This window comes from Lethenteron reissneri, chromosome 25, assembly GCF_015708825.2.
Source record: "Lethenteron reissneri isolate LAM-NWPU_2019-01 chromosome 25, ASM1570882v1, whole genome shotgun sequence".
In the NCBI taxonomy this organism is placed as follows: domain Eukaryota; kingdom Metazoa; phylum Chordata; class Hyperoartia; order Petromyzontiformes; family Petromyzontidae; genus Lethenteron; species Lethenteron reissneri.
The window spans coordinates 10,774,808-10,793,796 of NC_083803.1; the positions used below are offsets into that span (position 1 = coordinate 10,774,808).

General features: G+C 51.1%; 1 protein-coding gene across 1 annotated transcript; it reads right to left on the reverse strand.

Annotated features, from left to right (window-relative positions):
- Window positions 1-984: 984 nt before the first annotated feature.
- Window positions 985-15,258, reverse strand: SLC25A29 (solute carrier family 25 member 29). The gene is made up of 4 exons (XM_061559306.1): window positions 14,595-15,258; window positions 6,911-6,954; window positions 4,095-4,178; window positions 985-2,684 (listed from the first exon to the last, which is right to left on the reverse strand). Exons 1-4 carry the CDS (start codon window positions 14,632-14,634, stop codon window positions 1,926-1,928), a joined length of 927 nt encoding a protein of 308 aa, XP_061415290.1. The 5' UTR covers window positions 14,635-15,258; the 3' UTR covers window positions 985-1,925.
- Between the last annotated feature and the right edge of the window lie 3,731 nt (window positions 15,259-18,989).

Sequence of the window (18,989 nt, forward strand, 5' to 3'; positions counted from 1 at the left end):
TGGTCAATCCACTGCTGGACGAAGCCCCCCCCAAGGTGTCGCCATCAGCCTCAGCGATATAATAACACTCTGTAACACAATTTTTGTTCCTGGGTAGTAAGTGTTACTTCGTAATTGCTTATGCCTAAAAGGTATAGAAGATGGCTATTATTCCTCACACAGGACAGTAATATTTTAAAATTTGGGTATTTTCGTTCACGTAAAAAAAAAACAATATATGAATCAAAATTAGCATGAATTGACACTGAAGTAATAAAAAAAATGACTACAAAAGATTTAGAAGCGAGTCGTTTTTCGAGATTGTTCCTCCTCACAGAGAACTCGGTCGGCTGTGGCCAGTCCCGCCTGTGGTAGTGCGCCTTGGTGTCTACATCTTTTGTAGTAATTTTTGTATTATTACTTCAGTATAAATACATGTTAAGTTTGATTCATGTTGCTTTTTCTGACTTTATGTGATTGAATAGACACAAAATCACTCGTTTTCTCAATGAAAATAGGTAAATTTCAAAATATCACTGTCCTGGTCACAAAAGCATAGTTTGTGGGGAATAATTGCCATTTTCTGTACTTTTGAGGCATAAGCAATGAGGTGCATGAGGGGCGGGATTCGAAGGCGATGTCCTTCATTTAACAAGGCAAGAGTCAAGTCGGCTTCTTGGCCTCGTGTAAAAGGGAGGCCTCAATTCCGAATTTAAAAAATGTAAATCAAATACATTTCAGCCGCAGTTAATGTTTACATTCGGGTGTTTGGCTTTGATGTCGGCACACAATATCGTACCCTCGCATGTGACCTCACAGGGTCTTTAACATCCAGCTGGACAGCAGAGGGGCGTGCTTTGGTAAAATCCACACAAGAAAACTACCAGGCTGCGGTAGTGAGGCCAAAACCACAAAGTGGTGCACGAACCCAGCCTGGTGACCCGAACTCTCTGTCCACCACAGTGGCGACCGCTGATTGAAACACTCGCAAGGAAATGTCAAAAAGGGGCTTCAAAGGCCCAGCTAAGGCACCCTTTATATTTATACAGCAACAAAGCAGCAATGGCAAGAAAACAACAAAACAATGCACGCTGAGTGCGCCTATGAACACAGTCAATACGTCTACCCTTAGTTATATTTTATATATGTACAGGATATATGAATTATTATTTTTTGGAGGACATGTCTGTGCCTGTTAACGTAGGAAATGGAGCTTCCAGATTCTTAAATCGGAGGCCACGGTTGGTGAAGCTCCCTCGGCCGCTCCACGGCCACAGATCTCGCGACGCGCGCGAGTCCCGACCGCCTGCGGGACCTCGCACAGAGTTCGCGAGTGACGCGGCCCCGGAGACATCACAGTGTCCACGACGGTGAAAGGATCAAAGTGCTGAACAAGATTTTCCGAGGACATGGAGATGTTTACGTTGGCACCTTGCGCAGCGCCTACCACGTGTTTCGCTCCGATGAGACGGGGGCGGGTGGGGGGGTGGTTAGAAAACTTGTGACCATGCATCTCACATTCTGGACCACACGTAGCCCACGCGTAAACTTCCGCTGAGTGAAACATCCATCCACATGTGCATCCACAGAGTCACACACACACGCAACAAAACCCACTTACTCCGTTGTGTCCGTTCGCTCAACCGTCCAACAAGTCGCTCACCCAACCCAGACAAACTGCTCATTCACTCATGCGCACACACGCACGCACTGTTATAATAATACTAATACAGTAACAATAACAAGGTCAAGTACTCGAGGTCATACATTCTTGCATCCCTTTCCACCTCCTCTTATGTTTCACGAGGCCACAACCAGAGCTTGTGTCGCCATGAGGCTTCCTGTTCTTAATTCTATTACCGCCACCGTCACCACCTCCATCACCTCCATCGTTATCATCACCACCACCACCACCACGGCCATCCTTATTCACTGGTTTCCACCCTTTACAAGTTGGTCGGCTGGACCACGGCAGCCGGGTCTCCCTGCACCATGTCGACGGCCTTGCCCTCGCCCGCCCGCATGTAGCTCAGGAAGAGAGTCACGGTGGCGAAGGTGGCGGCGTTGACGGGAAAGGCCCGCAGGAGCGTGGACACGAGCCCGCGAGTGAACATGCGCCACCCCTCCTGGCGGTAGCTCTGCCGGAAGCAATCGGTGATGCCGGCGTAGCGGCTCTCCCCGCCCACGCCGTCCGCCTGCAGCCGCGACTTCACCACGTCGAACGGGTACGTGGAGAGCCAGGACGCGATGCCCGACATGCCGCCCGCAAACAGCAGCTTGGGGATGAGCCCGGGGTCGTCGGGCTCGCAGCCCAGGTGCCGCGTGAGCACGTCGTACGTGAGGAAGTAGAAGCCGAAGGCGGGCGTCTCGCGCAGCAGCGTGCACACCATGCCGCGATTGATGCCGCGCACGCCCTCGCGCTGGTAGATCTTGCGCAGGCAGTCGAGCGTGCTCTTGTAGAGGCGCGAGCTCTTCTTGGTGCCCTTCTCGCCCGTGCCCTGCAGCTGCATGCGCGTCTTGGCGAGCTCCATGGGGCACGCGATCACGCACTGGATCACGCCCGCCGCCGAGCCCGCCAGGAACTGGTTGCGCGGGGAGTCCTGGCCCAGGCGGCGCATGGCGTTGCCCTGGACTCCGAACACGATGGCGTTGATGAAGGTGAGACCCATCATGGGCGAGCCAATGCCCTTGTACAGACCCATGGCCTTTGGGGGTGGGGTTAGGGGGGGGAAGGTGTGCGGTGGAAGAACGAGTCGGGGTGGTATTAGTCGAGGGGAGTCTCGGTATTTGTGTTATTCTTCCACACCACTAGGTTCCAATTGCACAATCAAGCATAACATTTCTATTCATAACGCGGAGAGAGCAGTTTAAGATCACCAGAGGTGTCGGATGACAGATTCTAAAAGAGGACATCATGTAACTACTTCTGAAGTCCCTCCTCCCATGCCAAGACACAGAGGTGTTTGTCACGTGGCAGTCCAGATGGGCCCCGAGTAGAGGGACCTCTGGGAGAGGCCCTCTATGTGACCTACTTCTCAACACTGGCCAGCCATCTTGGAAGAGGGTGGGAGTACCTACAGATTATGCCACCGCACGTGACCTGCCAATCAGCCGTGGTGGGTCTATATATAGCACTGCGTGAATAGAGGAAGGAGTATTGAAGAAACTTTGCCCATTGCGTCGAATGCCGTGCCGAGAGATGGAATTGAACCGGTAACCTCTGAATTGCAGGTCTATTTTGTTGACCACTAAACGCTCTTCATTACGATATTAGCAAGCCGCTGGAGCTATGCTTTTTAAAATCTAGATTGAAAACTAATTTCTTTAGAACTGCTCTTTGTGTTAGTTGTTGTCCTTACCCCGCACCTCCGATTAGCGTAAATGGCTACGTGCGGTACGAAATAAATTTAACATACATACGCACTTATACACGACGGCAACATCCAGATACCAGGAATCTACCGAATAAATTACCATGTCTCCCTGGTAACGAAGCGGAGCTCATCGACGCAATTCGCTTCGCAATGCGGTTCGATCACGGGCGGCCAGAGCCCGTGATCTCAGCGGTGCTGGCTCAGTGCCTGCAACGTCTTGAACTCGTATCCCAAAGTCCACAAGCTGATGGAGCAAGATCTATCATTACCCACAATCCACCACGACACTTTGTACAATGTTGTTGTAACAGCCCTAAATGGGGTGTTCTTGTAGGTCTCTTACCTACAGCACCAGAAAAACCCAGCAGCATTTTTTTAAACAGACCCCCACACTGCTGGTGATATTCGGAGAAGTCAAAACCGGTCTAGAGTTTAGCCTGCAAACGTCGGTACAGAAGGCCGAGAGGTTAATGGAGCTGGTAGTGGACACAGACCCTCGTCACTTTTCATTAGTATTATTTTTGTTTAGCTTTTGGTCCAGTGGCATAGTGACGTTGTTGGCATGGGCCCTGGTGCAAGGAATTAAATGAGGCGTCCGGTCCAATTTCCTCCACGTTAGTAGCCTGGGCAGTTGTACCGCCTGCGCCCTCTGCTAGCTACTCCGCCACATTTAGTCTCGTCGAGGGAGTGCACAAGTTGGACAGCCGGTGTCGAACCCAGGCTGGTGGGTGCGTGCCTCACCGACTCCTGCTTGACAATGGATGAGAAGCAGTGATATGTTCCGCGGTACCGAGGCTTCTCCACGGACTGCACCTGCAGCCTCACCTGCACTCACACAAACACACAGAGTTCCCGTGTAGCCCTAACAGACTGTTGGGGCAAGTGCTGTTAGCGAGCACCTACGATGGCTGGCACGGCACACGTGGGGGTGGTAGCCAGTACCAGTGGCGACGTTTACACACCGCACCAGGTACTCGTTTTAGGCTGAGTCTACCTAGGAGAGGCCCAGGACTCGTTCAGATAATCGACATTGGCGTTGGCCATGAGTGGGGAATCAAACTCAGGTTGCTGGGTTTGTAGGGTAGCGTGCTAACCACTGCGCCACCGCTCCCCACGATAATTTAAAAAGAACAGTTTTAAGTCACGGTCAGCGTCTTGGTAAGAGCGTGTGAGCGATGTCACTGCATATTGCTAAATCACCCTAAAGGCACTCCACCTCGTCAAGTCTCAGAGCCTAAGCAGGGTCGAGCACGGTTAGCGCTTGGACAGGAGACATCAAAGTACTAACCACTTACAACTTTCCGCACATAATATATCCGTGTGAAGCTGTACGTGTATCCCCTCGCATGAGGGGTAAGTTTTCTACCGGTGCTCTCCAGTTTCCTCGCATCGCTGGATTCAGCCAAACATGCCACACAGTGTGTAGAAAGGACCCTCCTTGAAAAAAATGGATCCTGAGAATGAGTGAGGATATCCCGGGTAAATTCGTCCCGACTGACACGTGGACATGCCGAATCACTGGCTAGTTCAGTTCGTGTTACCAGGAAAGATCTACTGACGATCGACACGCCGTACTTTTGCATTTTCTGCCTGGGGTGGTGGTAAGTCGATCAATTTCAGGTGTTGAGGCATTCTGTGACCAAGGTGGAAAGAGTACTCAAACCTGAACATGCACATTTCGCTTACTGATGACCCGCTTTCTACATCAATTGATGGAAATATTAATTTAAGCTTCACACAGGGCGTTCATTACTCTGTCATAATTAAGTCGAACATCCCGGCTAGCCTATACAGGCTGTACTGGTAAGTGCTGTTTGCGAGCACCAATGAAGGCTGGAACAGCACACTTGTGGGTAATGTGGCCAGCACCACACCTTTGTCTTCCTAGCTAATGGTGTGTATACGCCATGCACTCCTTTTTGGCTGAGTCAACCAAGGGAAGAGCTAGGACTGGCTCAGATAATCACCGCTAATGTTGGTCGTGGCCAGGAATCGAACTAGCCCCACTAGGTCCATAGGGTAGTGAACTTATCACTGCGCCACCGCTCCCCACGTGAACACACACACACCTTGCACTTTGTTGTGAAGGGCTCCTGTTTAGAAAACATGCTTAACTTATTGCATTTGTGTCCGTGTGTGTATCTGTTAAGAATGTATAGGGAATATGTGTCTTTTTGTATGTGTAGGTGTGTAGGTGTGTATGTGTGTATGTGTGTAGGTGTGTAGGTGTGTAGGTGTGTATGTGTGTATGTGTGTAGGTGTGTAGGTGTGTATGTGTGTAGGTGTGTAGGTGTGTAGGTGTGTAGGTGTGTAGGTGTGTAGGTGTGTGTAAGTGTAGCCACTGGGGTGTCAAAGGCGGCCGGGCTTGGTGCTGGCCACCCACCCCCTCGTGTACCATGGCTGACCTTCATAGCTGCTTGCTAACAACGCAAAAAGTTTGTTTAGGCTATTCAGGGGATCTATCTTTGTAGGTGTGTATGCATGTATCAATGCCAGCAGCTCAAGCGTCTGAATAGTTACATAACATTTACATTATTTAGTTTCCCTTGGATAGTGCCCAAATGCCAATGTTCACACAGAGTCAAAGCAACTCTGCTCACCGTTCACCACCAAGGCGTGCCAGTGGTGGTGTTTAATTCGTCTGGAATTAGCATCCGATTACCCATCATATGTTTTGCGAATGGAATCCACTCTTGTCATCGGGTATACACGGTAGACAGTGTACGAGTGTGCATGGAGTGTATATGTGTGCGAGTGAGTGTGTGCCGATCATCTGAACCGATCCTGAGCCTCTCCTAGGTCAACTGAGCCTTAAATGAGTACCTGGTTGAGCGACATTATTTTCATCAGCTGCGTAACACTGTGTGGAAGCTTGAAGCTCTGGGTCTTCTCAGCCACAGTAATGCCCTCCCTTTCCCTAGGCTTGCAAAACATGGACCACTTTTCACGGTTTTGAAACAATCAGGGTGGCTTGCCTACGTTCCACCCCGAGTTTAACCCGACTGGGTTTTGTGAGGAGCTCATAGATCCTTGAGAGATCCGGACACAGTCCCATCAATGAGCTCCTCCAGCAGGCAAGGCTGATTCATGTAGCTCATATGCCCAGCCACCGCAGGGCCAAGCAACTTCTATTTGGCGGGGGGGGGGGGGGGGGGGGTTAAACGGACATAGAATTGGCAAGAAAAGTGATGTACAGAAGATGAATGTAGAGATGATTGGACTTGCCAATGACTGGTGCCAGCGGTGTCGAGATCGACCTCTGTGGAAGAGGCTCGTGAAAGTGCACCTAGTCTGGTATAAGCCCTGTGGCGATGTCACCTCGACTCAGTGGTCAACGGTGGTTGTTGTTGTAAGTATGTATCTGTCGTGTCTTTGGTATGTGCATATTGCATAGTGTGTATGCATTGCTATGCAGTTTGGTGTATGTGTACGTAGCAGGCTGTGTGTATGTAACTGTGTGTTGTTTATGGTATAACACGGCATCGGGAGGGGTTGGAGGGGGACAGCCCGCGTTGTGGTGGCTCCCCACACGCTCTCCACCTTCTCTCGGCCCTCACCTTCACCGTGTCGAAGGGGTGCCCCACGACCACTCCGGCGGCACCTGCCGGGGAGAGCCACACGCGTCCGGGTCAGGTGCGAGAGGACCAGGGGGGGTATCGCGTGCCCCCCCATCTCCTCTCCCCCCACTCTCAACCTCACTCTACCCAAGCACCAATAACTCCTCCTGCCCCCCCCCCCTCCTTTCTTTGTCTCTCAAATCGTCTCCACTCTCCACCCTCAAATCAGTCCGTAAAGCTGCTCACATCCCAAATTCCTCCCACGTGAAGCCAAACACTCGTCTATGAAATGTGCCGATCGTCCCAATGCAGGACCCTCCTAAAAAAAAAACTTTCAGACTAAATTTTTTCCTGAGTAATGTAAAAGGCATTGCTATTCTATTCTTGCTTATGATGGCAACAGCAATATGTTCAGGAGCTAAAGTCCAGTGGTTTTCTCTACGCACCAAAGTTTAGGCTGCATGGCCACAATCACACATCTGTGGCGCGTGTCTCTCATTTTCGATGTATGAAGAAGATGCGTGCATTGGCCTGTTGATGTTCTGATGCGACTGATAGATAGTTAAAACGGTGTCTCTGAGCAATGCCAAAGCCAGGAGGCGCGATGATGTTTGAGTCTCGAATGAGGTGTTTATTCTGGACGTCCACGTTGTTGCATTGTTGTTAAAATGGCCCTTGCAAGAGCAGAGGAAAGCTCATAACCAGTGGCACTTTGTGCTGTCGGTGAAAGCAACGGGCATCGTGTACGCGTTGTACCTCGCGAATGTTCTTCACGAGAACACCGCACACGCGGTGATGACGCCAGCCTCGCGGAGTTGACGGCGAGTCACTGATTTAGTCAACAACAGCGGCGCGCGTGCCTTTTCTGGGAGCAGTACGTGACGAGGTGCGAGTTGAGGTATGCGAACGAGTGGGAAAGGTGGTGCAGAGGTTAGCGCGTCACGCTATGAACCTGCAGACTAGGCGGTGGGTGGGGGGGGTGATTGGGGGTGCACTGACCCCTGCCATCTACTGACCGCCCCTCAGCCCACACCTACAACACGTGGTATTTACAACGAGTCTCCCATCCAGGTGTTAATCGGGCAGAAAGCTGCTTAACTTCCGAGATTCAACACGATCAGGGAAACTTAAAATTACGTTTTTTGTCCACAGTTTATAAGAGCGCCTGCAAGTTAAGGAAACGGTGGTGCGGTTATGTTAGCGCAGTGCGCTATGGTCCTAGGTTTGTGAGAAAGTGTAGCAACATCAAGCGTATAGGAGAGGTCACTTGAAGGGATCTCACAAGTAGTGATGTTACATCTGCTTAGTAGTAGGTTTTTACCCTTTAAACTGGTACAAAACTGACACCTTTATACAAGGCTTCATGTTTGCAACAACCACAACACAAGCAGTCAAAATGCAAACAAAAAGAAACAACTCTGATAATGATATTAATATGCACTGTCCTTGAAGTTGATTGGTCCAGGTGTGGACCAATCAACTTCAATATAAAGGTGTCAGTTTTGTACCAGTTTAAAGGGTAAAAACCGACTACTATATGTTGCCACTGGTAAAGGAGGTCTCATAGTGTAACATCTGCTTCTAAAGGCCGTTTTCAGACGTGGGGTGACGAAGCATCATCGCTGCTCTGCGGGAATCCTGGACGTAATTGTCTTGCACCCTCGTGAGAAGATGAGGCCGATATCACAAGTGGAATATAATCTCAATGTTTGGACTTGTGGTCAAGTGGGCAGAGCGTACGCCCCATGCACCGCGTGCCAGGCACATGGCCTTGTCAATGAAATGTATCCCGAGCGCCTCGGGCACGTGGGGGGCATGTGGGAGGAGGAGGCAGGGCGGAGACTGGGGGTGGGGGTCGGGGCGGTGCAAATATGAAGGTAACCCGTGGCAGAAAACCCGTTCTCTCCCTCCCCTGCATCCCCTAAGCGGAATGTTTGTGACAGGTCATGCCAAGGATGCCAATACACCTCGCTCTTGCCTCATTCGTACTGCTTGGTCCCGTCGCTGGTAAATCAGACAAATTTTTTTTAAGGACGGCTTCTCTTACGCTCATTATACTGTGTAACACGATTTTTGTTCCTGGGTAGTAAGTGTTGTTTTCTAGCTTATGCCTCAAAAGTATAGGAAATGGCTATTATTCCCCACAAACTTTGCTCTTGTGACCGGGACTTTATGTGAACGGAATAACACAAATGCACGCGTTTTCTCATTGAAAATAGGTAAATTTCAAAATATCAATGTCCTGGTCACAAAAACAAAGTTTGTGGGGAATAATAGCCATTTTTCTGTACTTTTGAAGCATAAGCAATTAGGAAATAACACTTACTACCCAGGAACAAATTTTTGTTTGTTACACAGTGAATCATTATCACTTCCGCTTAATCACCGACCTTCTGTGTGCCATTCCAATGCCCGTGTGAGTCATCTGCCCTGCTGCACCCTGCTGCACCCTGCTGCACTCTGCTGCCCCCTGCTGCACCCTGCTGCACCCTGCACACGAAGCCCACCTATCGTCACATCCACAATTATTTGTTTGCTACGTTACATTCAACACCTCCAAGTCACTTACCCTATGCGTTTCCATTCTGCACATCTCTCCCGTTACAACCTCCTCTCCCCGATTGCGTTAATAACCCTTCATTTCCACGTTCCATTCCATGAACTTAAAAGTTGCTTACCCTATCATTACCATGACATTGCTAGCATTCTGCGTGCATGCACCTGCGTTGAAAGACCAGTTTCTGCAAAAAGCTGAACCTGACAATTTCTCCCCGGGCTCATTCATGGAACGAACTCTTCCTTGAACCTGAAATTAATGAAACGTCCAGGCAAGGAATGTTCTGCAGAGCAGAGACGGAGAAAAATGCGAGAGGCAGGTGGCTGCCTGCCAAGACCCATTTCTCAGGGGCTCCGCATTGAGCATCAGGTTAAAAGGGCAGGTTGGTTCCTTCCATTGCACCCCCCCTACTCCCACCCCTGCCGTGGAGAGGTTAGGGCTGGGAAGTCGGGTGGGGGGGGGGCTGGTGGACTGGGGACTGGGGGAAGCGGGAGAGACGAGGAGGTCACGGCGCGCACGCACGAGATGAAGGGACTTTGCCATCCTTTTTGGCAGCGCGACCCTCGCAAATCTTTGCTTTGTGGAAAAAAAAAACCTTAAAAAACTTTCAATCAATAAACTCGGCAGATAGAAGTTTTGGGCGGTCGGCAAAAACCACGACTGCCCCTGCAATGCACGGACGAGATGCATCAATGTAATAACCCGGCGCTTTTGTGCATTCTGTTCAATTAAAGAAATGCATTTGTATTGGCAACATCGTTAGTGCCATTTGTTGCTGGCCGCTTTGTGTTATGGGCGTTTGGACCTGTGATCAGCAAGTGTAATATCAAAACATGGCTGAAAACTGGGCATGAGATGGCAATACGGTAATTGATTCCAAACAGATGGATTCAAGAATCCATCTGTTTGAAACTTTGAGTGTGTCTCCTCCTCGTATGCATTGTGGGTATTGTAGTTTGTTTAACCCCCACACAAAGCCAAACACTCACACAAAGAACTGGCCAAACATTCCAATGTAGCCGAACGCTAGTGAGTCTCGAGACTCAGTGAGGCTTTGCTGGACGGCTTGGATGATTATCACGGTTGTCATATTGTGTGTGGGCTACATGCGGACTTTACCAGGAGTGAGCGCAGATTTAAAGTTATTGCTGACATGGGAACAGCTGAGGGGCACTTGTATTTTCTCATTGAGCCACAATGAGGCACGAATCCACGGGGTCAGCGACTCAAAAATGCCACGTGGTTATGCAGATCATCTTACCGCCTTCAGCTTCGATTCAGTGGTGGAAATTTCACACAGCTATGGCAGGCACAAATCGTACCAATCCGTAGGAGAACTGCTCCGTGTGTATGCGGAACCTTGTTTTTACACCGTACGTCGCCAACTGTGCTAGTCGGAGGGGCGGCGAAACTGGAGATGCTCCGTGCAGGTTGTGGAGGTTATTTGACCGCACTTTTCCATGCTGGTCAGTGCGGGTTGGTGAAGGCAGGACACAGACGTTTGGAGCACAGTACAAGCAGTGGATTTTGCTGCACAGCCCTCTGTTAATAACGTGGCCCCCGCATCCACCCACAGCACTCGCTTTATGCACCATAGTCTCCCCCATCCACTCACTACCCAGGCTGAGCCCTGCTTAGTTTCCGAACTCTGCCGAGATCAGGCTAACTCCGGGCGATGTGGTCATAGGTGCAAGTTAGGGTTAACGTGAGAATGTAACACTTTTCAGAATGTAGTGTACACCTCATGCGTATCAATCAGTTCGGAACCCTTGCTGTGGACCTGCACTATTTATTGAGGGGTAGAATGATGCAATGTATCGATTCATATTGGTTTTGAAACTAACGATACACGCATTGCTGTGCATGCAGGAATCAATGGGTTTTTATTATTCACTAGTCACTGGTTTGTATCACCATAAAAATTCACTGTTGTATTGTGCTATGCTCCAACATCTATGCGCCCAACATTCCCCAAGCCACTCTGACCAGCGTGATGAAGCATGGTCAAATAACCCTCCACGACCCAAATGGAGTGGCTCACCGATGGATTGGTACGATTTGTACCTGCCATATGAATGTGGAATTTCCACCACTGACACGAGGCTGTAGACACAGTAGGATGATCTGGAAACCACTGTGTTGAGTTGCTGACTTATGGGACCGTGCACCATAGTCTCCCCCATCCACTGGTTCAATGAAGAGTCAATTTCAATCTGTGCTCACTCTGCCATTTATTTACCCAGCAAAATATAACGGAGTATCAAGACGGTTTTTCGGAAGAGTTGCAAATTAGGATGTTTTGCCAATTACATGAATGTTTGGTATCAAGTGGGCCGCAGGGTGGCACAATTGTAGCACTTGTGTCTCACAGAAAGGAGGGCCTGGGTTCGATCCCCTACTCGAGCATCTTTCTGTGTGGCGTGTTGCACATGTGTGCGTTTACTCCGGGTTCTCTGATTACCTCCCATAGCTGCAAAAACACGCACAGTGTAACTGGTATTGGCCAAACATCCCAATGCCGGACAATTATCTGTAACGTAGGTAGAAATAAAACAAGGCAGCAGACATCGTGCTGCTCGCAGCAGACATCGCGGCTATCGCGATTTTCACCTGAAGACGATGGCTTGTGTTGCTATCGAAACGTCGCGATTTATTTTGTTTTATTTATACCTACGTGACTTTACCGACAGAACCAAAGAGTATGGATCCCTGCAGTCACAAACGCTTCAAATCAAGATCGAATTATCTGTAAATTACTCAATTGGGATTACACACAGCAGCAAAGTCGCTCCCGATTGTGACAACTTAACAGGACCCTCCTGGAAGAGTCTTGAGACTAAGTGAGGCTTTCCTGGGTAAAACAAGCAGAGTAATAATACATGGGGGGTGGGGACCCAGTAATACCAGGAGAAACCCCACCACGCAAAAGAGGTGACACTCAAAATTCTGACCAGATTGATCAAGAATTCATGACTGTACTGCCATCTCCTGACCATCTCACAGCTGTATATCCAGGGCTGGATAGGGGAAGAAATTACTGCGGGATCTAATAAATCAGTCCCCCCACCCTCACTAAATCTGAGCAGGAGTTTCGCTCCATGTGTGGGTCTCTGAGCGTGTCTGTAGGTTTCTGTGCGTGTCTGTGGGTTTCTGTGCGTGTCTGTTACCCGAGGGGTCTGTCTGTGAGTCACATACAAATTAAATAAAAAAAATGAATTCTTGATTCCTACCGGGAACACAGTCGGGTTAAAATGTTCACTACCACCGCGGCGTTCCAGCCCATTTCCACCACTGCGCATACTGATGCTGATCACAGGCCCGAAGGCCTATTTCACAAGTGGCCACCGACACATAGCCCGAATGATAATGTAGCTGACATGCTGTGCAATACCTACAAATTATGGAAGAGGATTGGATACATCCCTGGAGATTTTTTCCAATATTGGGATCATACATTCTGTACCAAAGTAAAATGTATTCGTGCTTTGTGGCATCACCCATGAATTGCACTCTTGGCAGGAAAAACATTAAAGTGATGTCTCAATAGTGGCTAAATAAATAGACAATATGCCTCCTTCACATATGTCTCTCCAGGTAAATTATCTTTGCATGTTAAACACATCCCATCAGCCACGTGGCCCTCCAGGAGCGCTTCATTGCAGCAGCAGCATTGGAAGCTCAAAGACATCGCGCCGAATGTTCAGGCAATGGGCTTGGGGCAGGTCATCGATAGAAGCGATGATGGCCGACGGGACTCGACTGTTGATGGAATGGCAGCCAAATGAGAGAATGATCCCAAGAAAGACAACAGGGAACATGGAGCAATGTGATCAGCTCATGCGAAGGAGCAATGATGGCTTGTGTCACAGCAGTGTGAGTGAGGGCCTTCATCCAGCAGTGGATAAATCATGCCTGACAATGCCACGTACTTACACGTAATACATACACAACACACCAATACAATCGTCGCCATCGTTATGCAACATGGAATGCAATTTGTATATACAGTGCTTTAAGTCGCTAGGGAACTGGGCAAATATCCAAATGCAAGACGCCCCTGAAAGACAAGTCTTCAAAACTCGCTGAGGTCGTCTGAGATAAGTGGCTTTGCGTGCCTCTTTGGCAATTTACACGATGCAGGTTACTCTACAAAGGAAGCCTCCAACCCTATTCGCAAAGTGATCACACGCACACAGCTCACAGCCGGCAAGGTAAGAATGAAAGATAATCATGTACAGCCCTTCGTGCATCCACCACTGCGACGAAGGCCCTCTCAATGCCGTGTCGGCAATTGGGGGTTGTTTGACCATACCTCGCCACACTGTGTCAGTGAGGCTTGGCGACGGGACGAGGGTGCCCAGTTTAGCGTTCACTCGGGCCACTGATGGTGATTGGTAACGTTGATAATAGGCCGACGGACTAGAACTACGCCGGTTGTGTACGTGGAGCCACAGAACGGGGTGCTGCTTATACAAATGTATACCCCTCGCTGGCAACGGCAGCCGGGAATCGAACTCAAGGCGGCCGGGTGAGCAGCGCAGTGCGCCAACCACTGCGCCACCGCTCCACCCCCAAATCAATGTCAAAATCGTAACAGTGGGGGGGGGGGGGGGGCGCGGAGGGGGCCCGAGGGGGAGAGGGTTTGGGGGGGGCGTTGGGGGTGGCAGGAGGTGTAGAAGTTGGAGGAGAGGCGGTGGGGTGGGGGGGCTGTCATTCAACGCCGGGCAGGTACACTACTTGCAACCGTGAACGATGCGGGGACTTGGGATACGCGAGAGGCGAGACCGTTCGTGCGCTCCGGTTTGGATTGTTCGAGAACGCGGAGCCCGCGGGCTGCAGACGGTGATGCCGGCTCAGCTGCTGCTCCGCGTTTGCGTGCGCCTTGGGCTCGCCGTTTCACCCCACCCCTCTCCTTCTCTCGCTCTCCATCATCACCCTCTCTCCACATCTCGTCCCACTACGCAGTGCAGCATTCTCACACACCCACCCCCCCTCTTCCCACCGCGCCAGAAACATCATCGTCACAATCACCACGACCGCGACCCTCGTGTGCGGATGAATGGATCGTGCAAACTCGCCGCGCTGCGAGAGGATTGTGGTGGTGGTGGTGGTGCTGAGTTCACGCACCTCCCATGCACCCAGCCGCGAAATCCAGAGCCATGTCCATCCTTCGCGCCGCAAACCCCTCCACGCGCTCCAAACTTCAGCCTTCACTCCGGTGCCCTGACGATGCAGCTGCTCCTGGTGGTGGTGGTGATGATGTGCAATGAGACGTCTCGCTCGCCGGATCTGTCCTTGCTGTTGAATGGGTCGAGTGGACGCGTGTGCACACGTGTGCGCGCGCCTCGCTACGTCTCTCAGCGTCTCTCTGTGTGTGTCTCGTGTGTGTGTGTCTCGTGTGTGTGTGTCTCTCTTCTGTGTGTGTCTCGCGTGTGTGTGTTTCGTGTGTGTCTCTCTTCTGTGTCTCTCTTCTGTGTGTCTCGTGTGTGTGCGTCTCTTCTGTGTGTGTCTCTCCGCGTCTCTCTGTTTGTGTGTCTCTTCTGTGTGTCTCTCTTCTCTGTGTGTGTGTTTCTTCTGTGTGTGTCTCTCTTCTCTGTGTGTGTGTCTCTTCTGTGTGTGTCTCTTCTGCGTGTGGGCGCGTGGACGTGAATCGTTGAGCTGCGCTTCGCGGGCGGCACTGCACGCGAGTGATAGGAGGAGCCACGCGTACAGCAGGAAGGTGGCTGATGGAGGTAGTGGGGGGTGATTGTGGCGAGCGGGAGCACAGAGGTAGGGGGGTGGGTGAGTGGATGGATGGGTGGCTGGGTGGGTGGGTAGCTGGGTAGGGGGAGGGGAGCGGTAATTCTATCTCAGATTCGCCGGGGGACGGGCGGACGGGTGGCGCGCACACACAGAGTGAGCGCCGGCGAGCAGGAGGATGGTGCGGGAGGACGGTGGGGTGCGTGGTGGATGCATGGGGGGGGGGAGGGTCGTGCTCACAGATTCCGAGATCATCCCCTCGAAATAGAAGGCGTCTGAGCCCCCGACCAATGGTGCCCCGTGGGCGTGAGGCGGCGACCCAATGGGGAGCGCGGAGCTTGGAGCCGCCTACCCCGAGCCCCCCCGGGGCACCGCGCAAAGGAAAATTCCGCTCGGGCGTCACTTCCCATAGGGGGCGAGTCGAGAGGCGCGGTGCCGCGTCCGTGCCCGCCACGTACGCTCACAACAACGGGCGCAGGGGCGCGGGGTGGATAAAACGCGGCGAGGCGGTGGGTGGGTCGGGATGTTGTTGTTGCTGTGACCCGAGTTCCGTTCGAGCCTCGCGGGCCATAACATCGCTCACGAAACGCGTGAAGAGCGGCGGCGGGGTACCTGCGGTCGTGCCTTCCACCCCTAGGTCTACTCGGCCTTAAATCGGTGCGCGCGGAGTAAAACGTCGGCAACTGTGCGGAAAACCGGGGCGGCCGACGAGGCGTGGCGCTCGCCGCACGAACCCCCTTCCCCCGTTCGTGCGCCCCCCCTCCTGCCCTTACCCCCCCAAGCGCGGGGCCCGGGGCGGTCGCCTCTAGGGACGGCTCCGGGTGAAGGGTGTCTATTGTATTTGTTCACAAAGAATAACTCTCACAACGACGAGCAAGATAGCCGGGGGGGAGCGGGGAGGAGCGGATAAATCGCTGCAACGTGGCGCAGTGTGGAGGGAGGGAAGAGACATTGCATGGCGCATCAAGATGCCAGTCAACTCGGTCGGCTTACACGTGACCTGCCCGCGAGTCTCCACGTGCTCTGGGCGTGCGACCTAGCCTGGCACAAGCGCGGCGGTGACGTTGCCCGATGCATAAAGAGGCGAAGAGTCGTTGTTGATGAGGCGTGCCACGGTGACTCGGAGATGTTAACTCCCTCGCCTGGTATTCAAGGTGGTCGTGGGTTCGATCCCGACCCTGACCCCTGCTGTATATTTGGGAGTTTGCGCGTCTCATCATCATCACGGTGGCTCGGAGATGTTAACTCCCTCGCATGGTATGCAAGGGGGTCGTGGGCTCGCTCTCTCTCTCCCCGTGGTCGCGTCGATTTTTCTCCGGGTCCTTGCGGGTTAATTTTTTTTCACCCTCCCTCCACATGTAGAAACATGCGTTTACAAAAAAAAAGAGCCACATAGCTCAGAGGGCCTCACCTGGTAAAATAACAGGAATAGTTTAGTTTACATAGACTGCATGCACATAGGAAGGTGGTGACCTCGGCACGTTCTGGGGAATGAACCCCAGGCATGATTTGTCCAGATGACCGCACCGTAGCAAGCCGAGACTCGAGCTGCGTTTTACGTGTGCACGTGCCACCTTTTTCTGGGTGCCGCTCCTCGCTAACGGCGCTTGCCACCAATATTGTCATCTGTCACGGGCTTGAGAGGGTCGGCTGCTTGGGGGTGGGGTGTCATTGTCTTGTGCGAGTGTCCCTGTAGCTTGTGCACTCACATTTGGATCCGTGTGTACGTGTGCACATTTTTCTGCGTGTATCGTCAATGAGACAGAGGTGGCCACACTTTCCCTCTGTGTCGGTGCCTGCCCTATAATTGGCGCTCGCTAACAGCACTCTGTAAGGAGGCTGGCTACGCGCGGGGTCGTTGGCTCTGTATGCATCCACGTGTGTGTGTGTGGAACGGTGGTGCAATGGTTAGCGTATTAAAATGCTAACCGGGCATTCCCATAAAATGTTGAACGTTGAGCCAACGTTGGCCCAACGGTTGCAATCAGATGCCAACGTTGTACCAACTTTGCGTGTTGACTGGGATGGGTTTCATTCCTCCCAACTGGGTAATTTCGAACGCAAGTGGTGTCAGAACCTGACATCGATGTCCCAATGGTTGACTCGGCTTTAAATGAGTGCTCGGCGCGGTTCGCGAACGCCTGCGCTGGGGAGACAAAGGCGGCCGGGTGTGGTATTAGCCACAGTACCAAGCGTTGGAGCAATGGTAACCCGGACGAGTTCGATTCTCGGCAACGATGAACATCAGTGTCGAGGGATTGCCTGAACCGGTCCTGGGCATGATGGGACCTCCTTTGCCAGTACCAAAACATACTAATAGGGGTTTTCCCCTTTTTTTATCTGGCAACAAAACTGACGCCTTTTGCAAGCAATCATGCTTACATTAACCACAATACTTGCAGTCAAATGCAGTGCGTTGTATTTCGATTTAAAGCTTTCGTGACTGCAGGGATTCATCTTCTTGGTTCTTTCGGTAAAGTCACATGTTTTATTTTTATTATTTTATTACTTCCCTTCTACGTGACTTTACCGAAAGAACCAAGAAGAGGCAGTGCGTTGTCTTTGAACTGTGCGCCTTTTGGCGTAATGTGGTCGAACACCATATGAGACTAGGCTCGAAAGAAAGCTGTCTCTGGTGTGGACCAATCAGTTTCAAGGACAATGCATAAATTATCAGAGTATTGTTTTTTGTTTGCATTTGACTGCAAGTATTGTGGTTAATGTAAGCATGATTCCTTGCAAAAGGTGTCAGTTTTGTTGCGAGAAAAAAAAGGGGAAAACCCCTATTAGTACGGTTCTGAGCACCCTCCTGCCCCTCCGCCCCTTCAACGTGTACTGACCGGCGTGGTGAAGTATGGCCAAACAACCCCATAACTGACGAGGGAGACCTTCATCCAGCAGTGGATTGAAAAAGGGCTGCACGAGGCATGTAACGAGTAATCGTCATTACGTAATCGATTAAACTGATCCAACGGATTGCGCTCACTTCCGAGTGTCACTGATCATCGGGAGGGTAAGAAACGATATGTTTCACCCTGTCAGCAAACGATCTGTGAATTGGATGATACATTTCCTGATGAGCACGGTCGGCTACGTACGGTGCGAAAGAAGTTCAACTCACTGTACGGCACATTAAGGTCGACGGGAGGAAAACCACTTTGCGAGAGCAAGACGGGCGCGACTTTGAGGTCGCCGTGGGCGGTCACGGAATGGAGGGGGAGCAAGGATCACGAATAATGGCAGCGGTCATCATCCTCCAGCAGACGAATTGTCACGAAAAGGGGGGGATGGGGTGGGTCACGGCCGATTATTCAATTTACAGGCGACGTTTCGGGCAATGGCACTTCTTCGTCGAAGAATGACTGCGTAGAAAGCGACGTTTTGTATTTAAAAGGAGAAACGTCGCGCCTATTTTATGTTGTTTTTCCATTTAAGGCTTTAAAGCTTGTGTTGTTTTGCGAATGTGCTGAGGTTTTGTTATTTATGCTTGGGCACTACTACCAACGCAGCATCACCGAATAATTTGTTCGATTTGAGAAAGGATTTTATTTTGGCTCGTTTCTATTATTGTACATTACTGCAATCGTCGATGTTATTTGTGCCATCTCGTTTCTGCTGTGTTCCCGCGTATGCGTGTTGGGTTTTCTCCGGTACCCTCCCGTGTAAAGCCGTTGAGAGAATTGTCCAAAAATCCCAATTCATCAGAAGCCTCGTGTAACAATCTCGACACTGAGGCTTTCCTGGGTGGATATTATTTTAATGCGAGGGCCCAGGAGTGCGGTG

Excerpts from the sequence above, each read along its gene's own strand:
- SLC25A29 (XM_061559306.1), bottom strand. The coding sequence starts at position 14,634 with ATGGACATGGCTCTGGATTTCGCGGCTGGGTGCATGGGAG. Across the intron at positions 6,955-14,594 it reads CGCGGCTGGGTGCATGGGAG|GTGCCGCCGGAGTGGTCGTG; the intron begins GTGCGTGAACTC and ends TCTCCCCGGCAG. Across the intron at positions 4,179-6,910 it reads ACCCCTTCGACACGGTGAAG|GTGAGGCTGCAGGTGCAGTC; the intron begins GTGAGGGCCGAG and ends GTGTGAGTGCAG.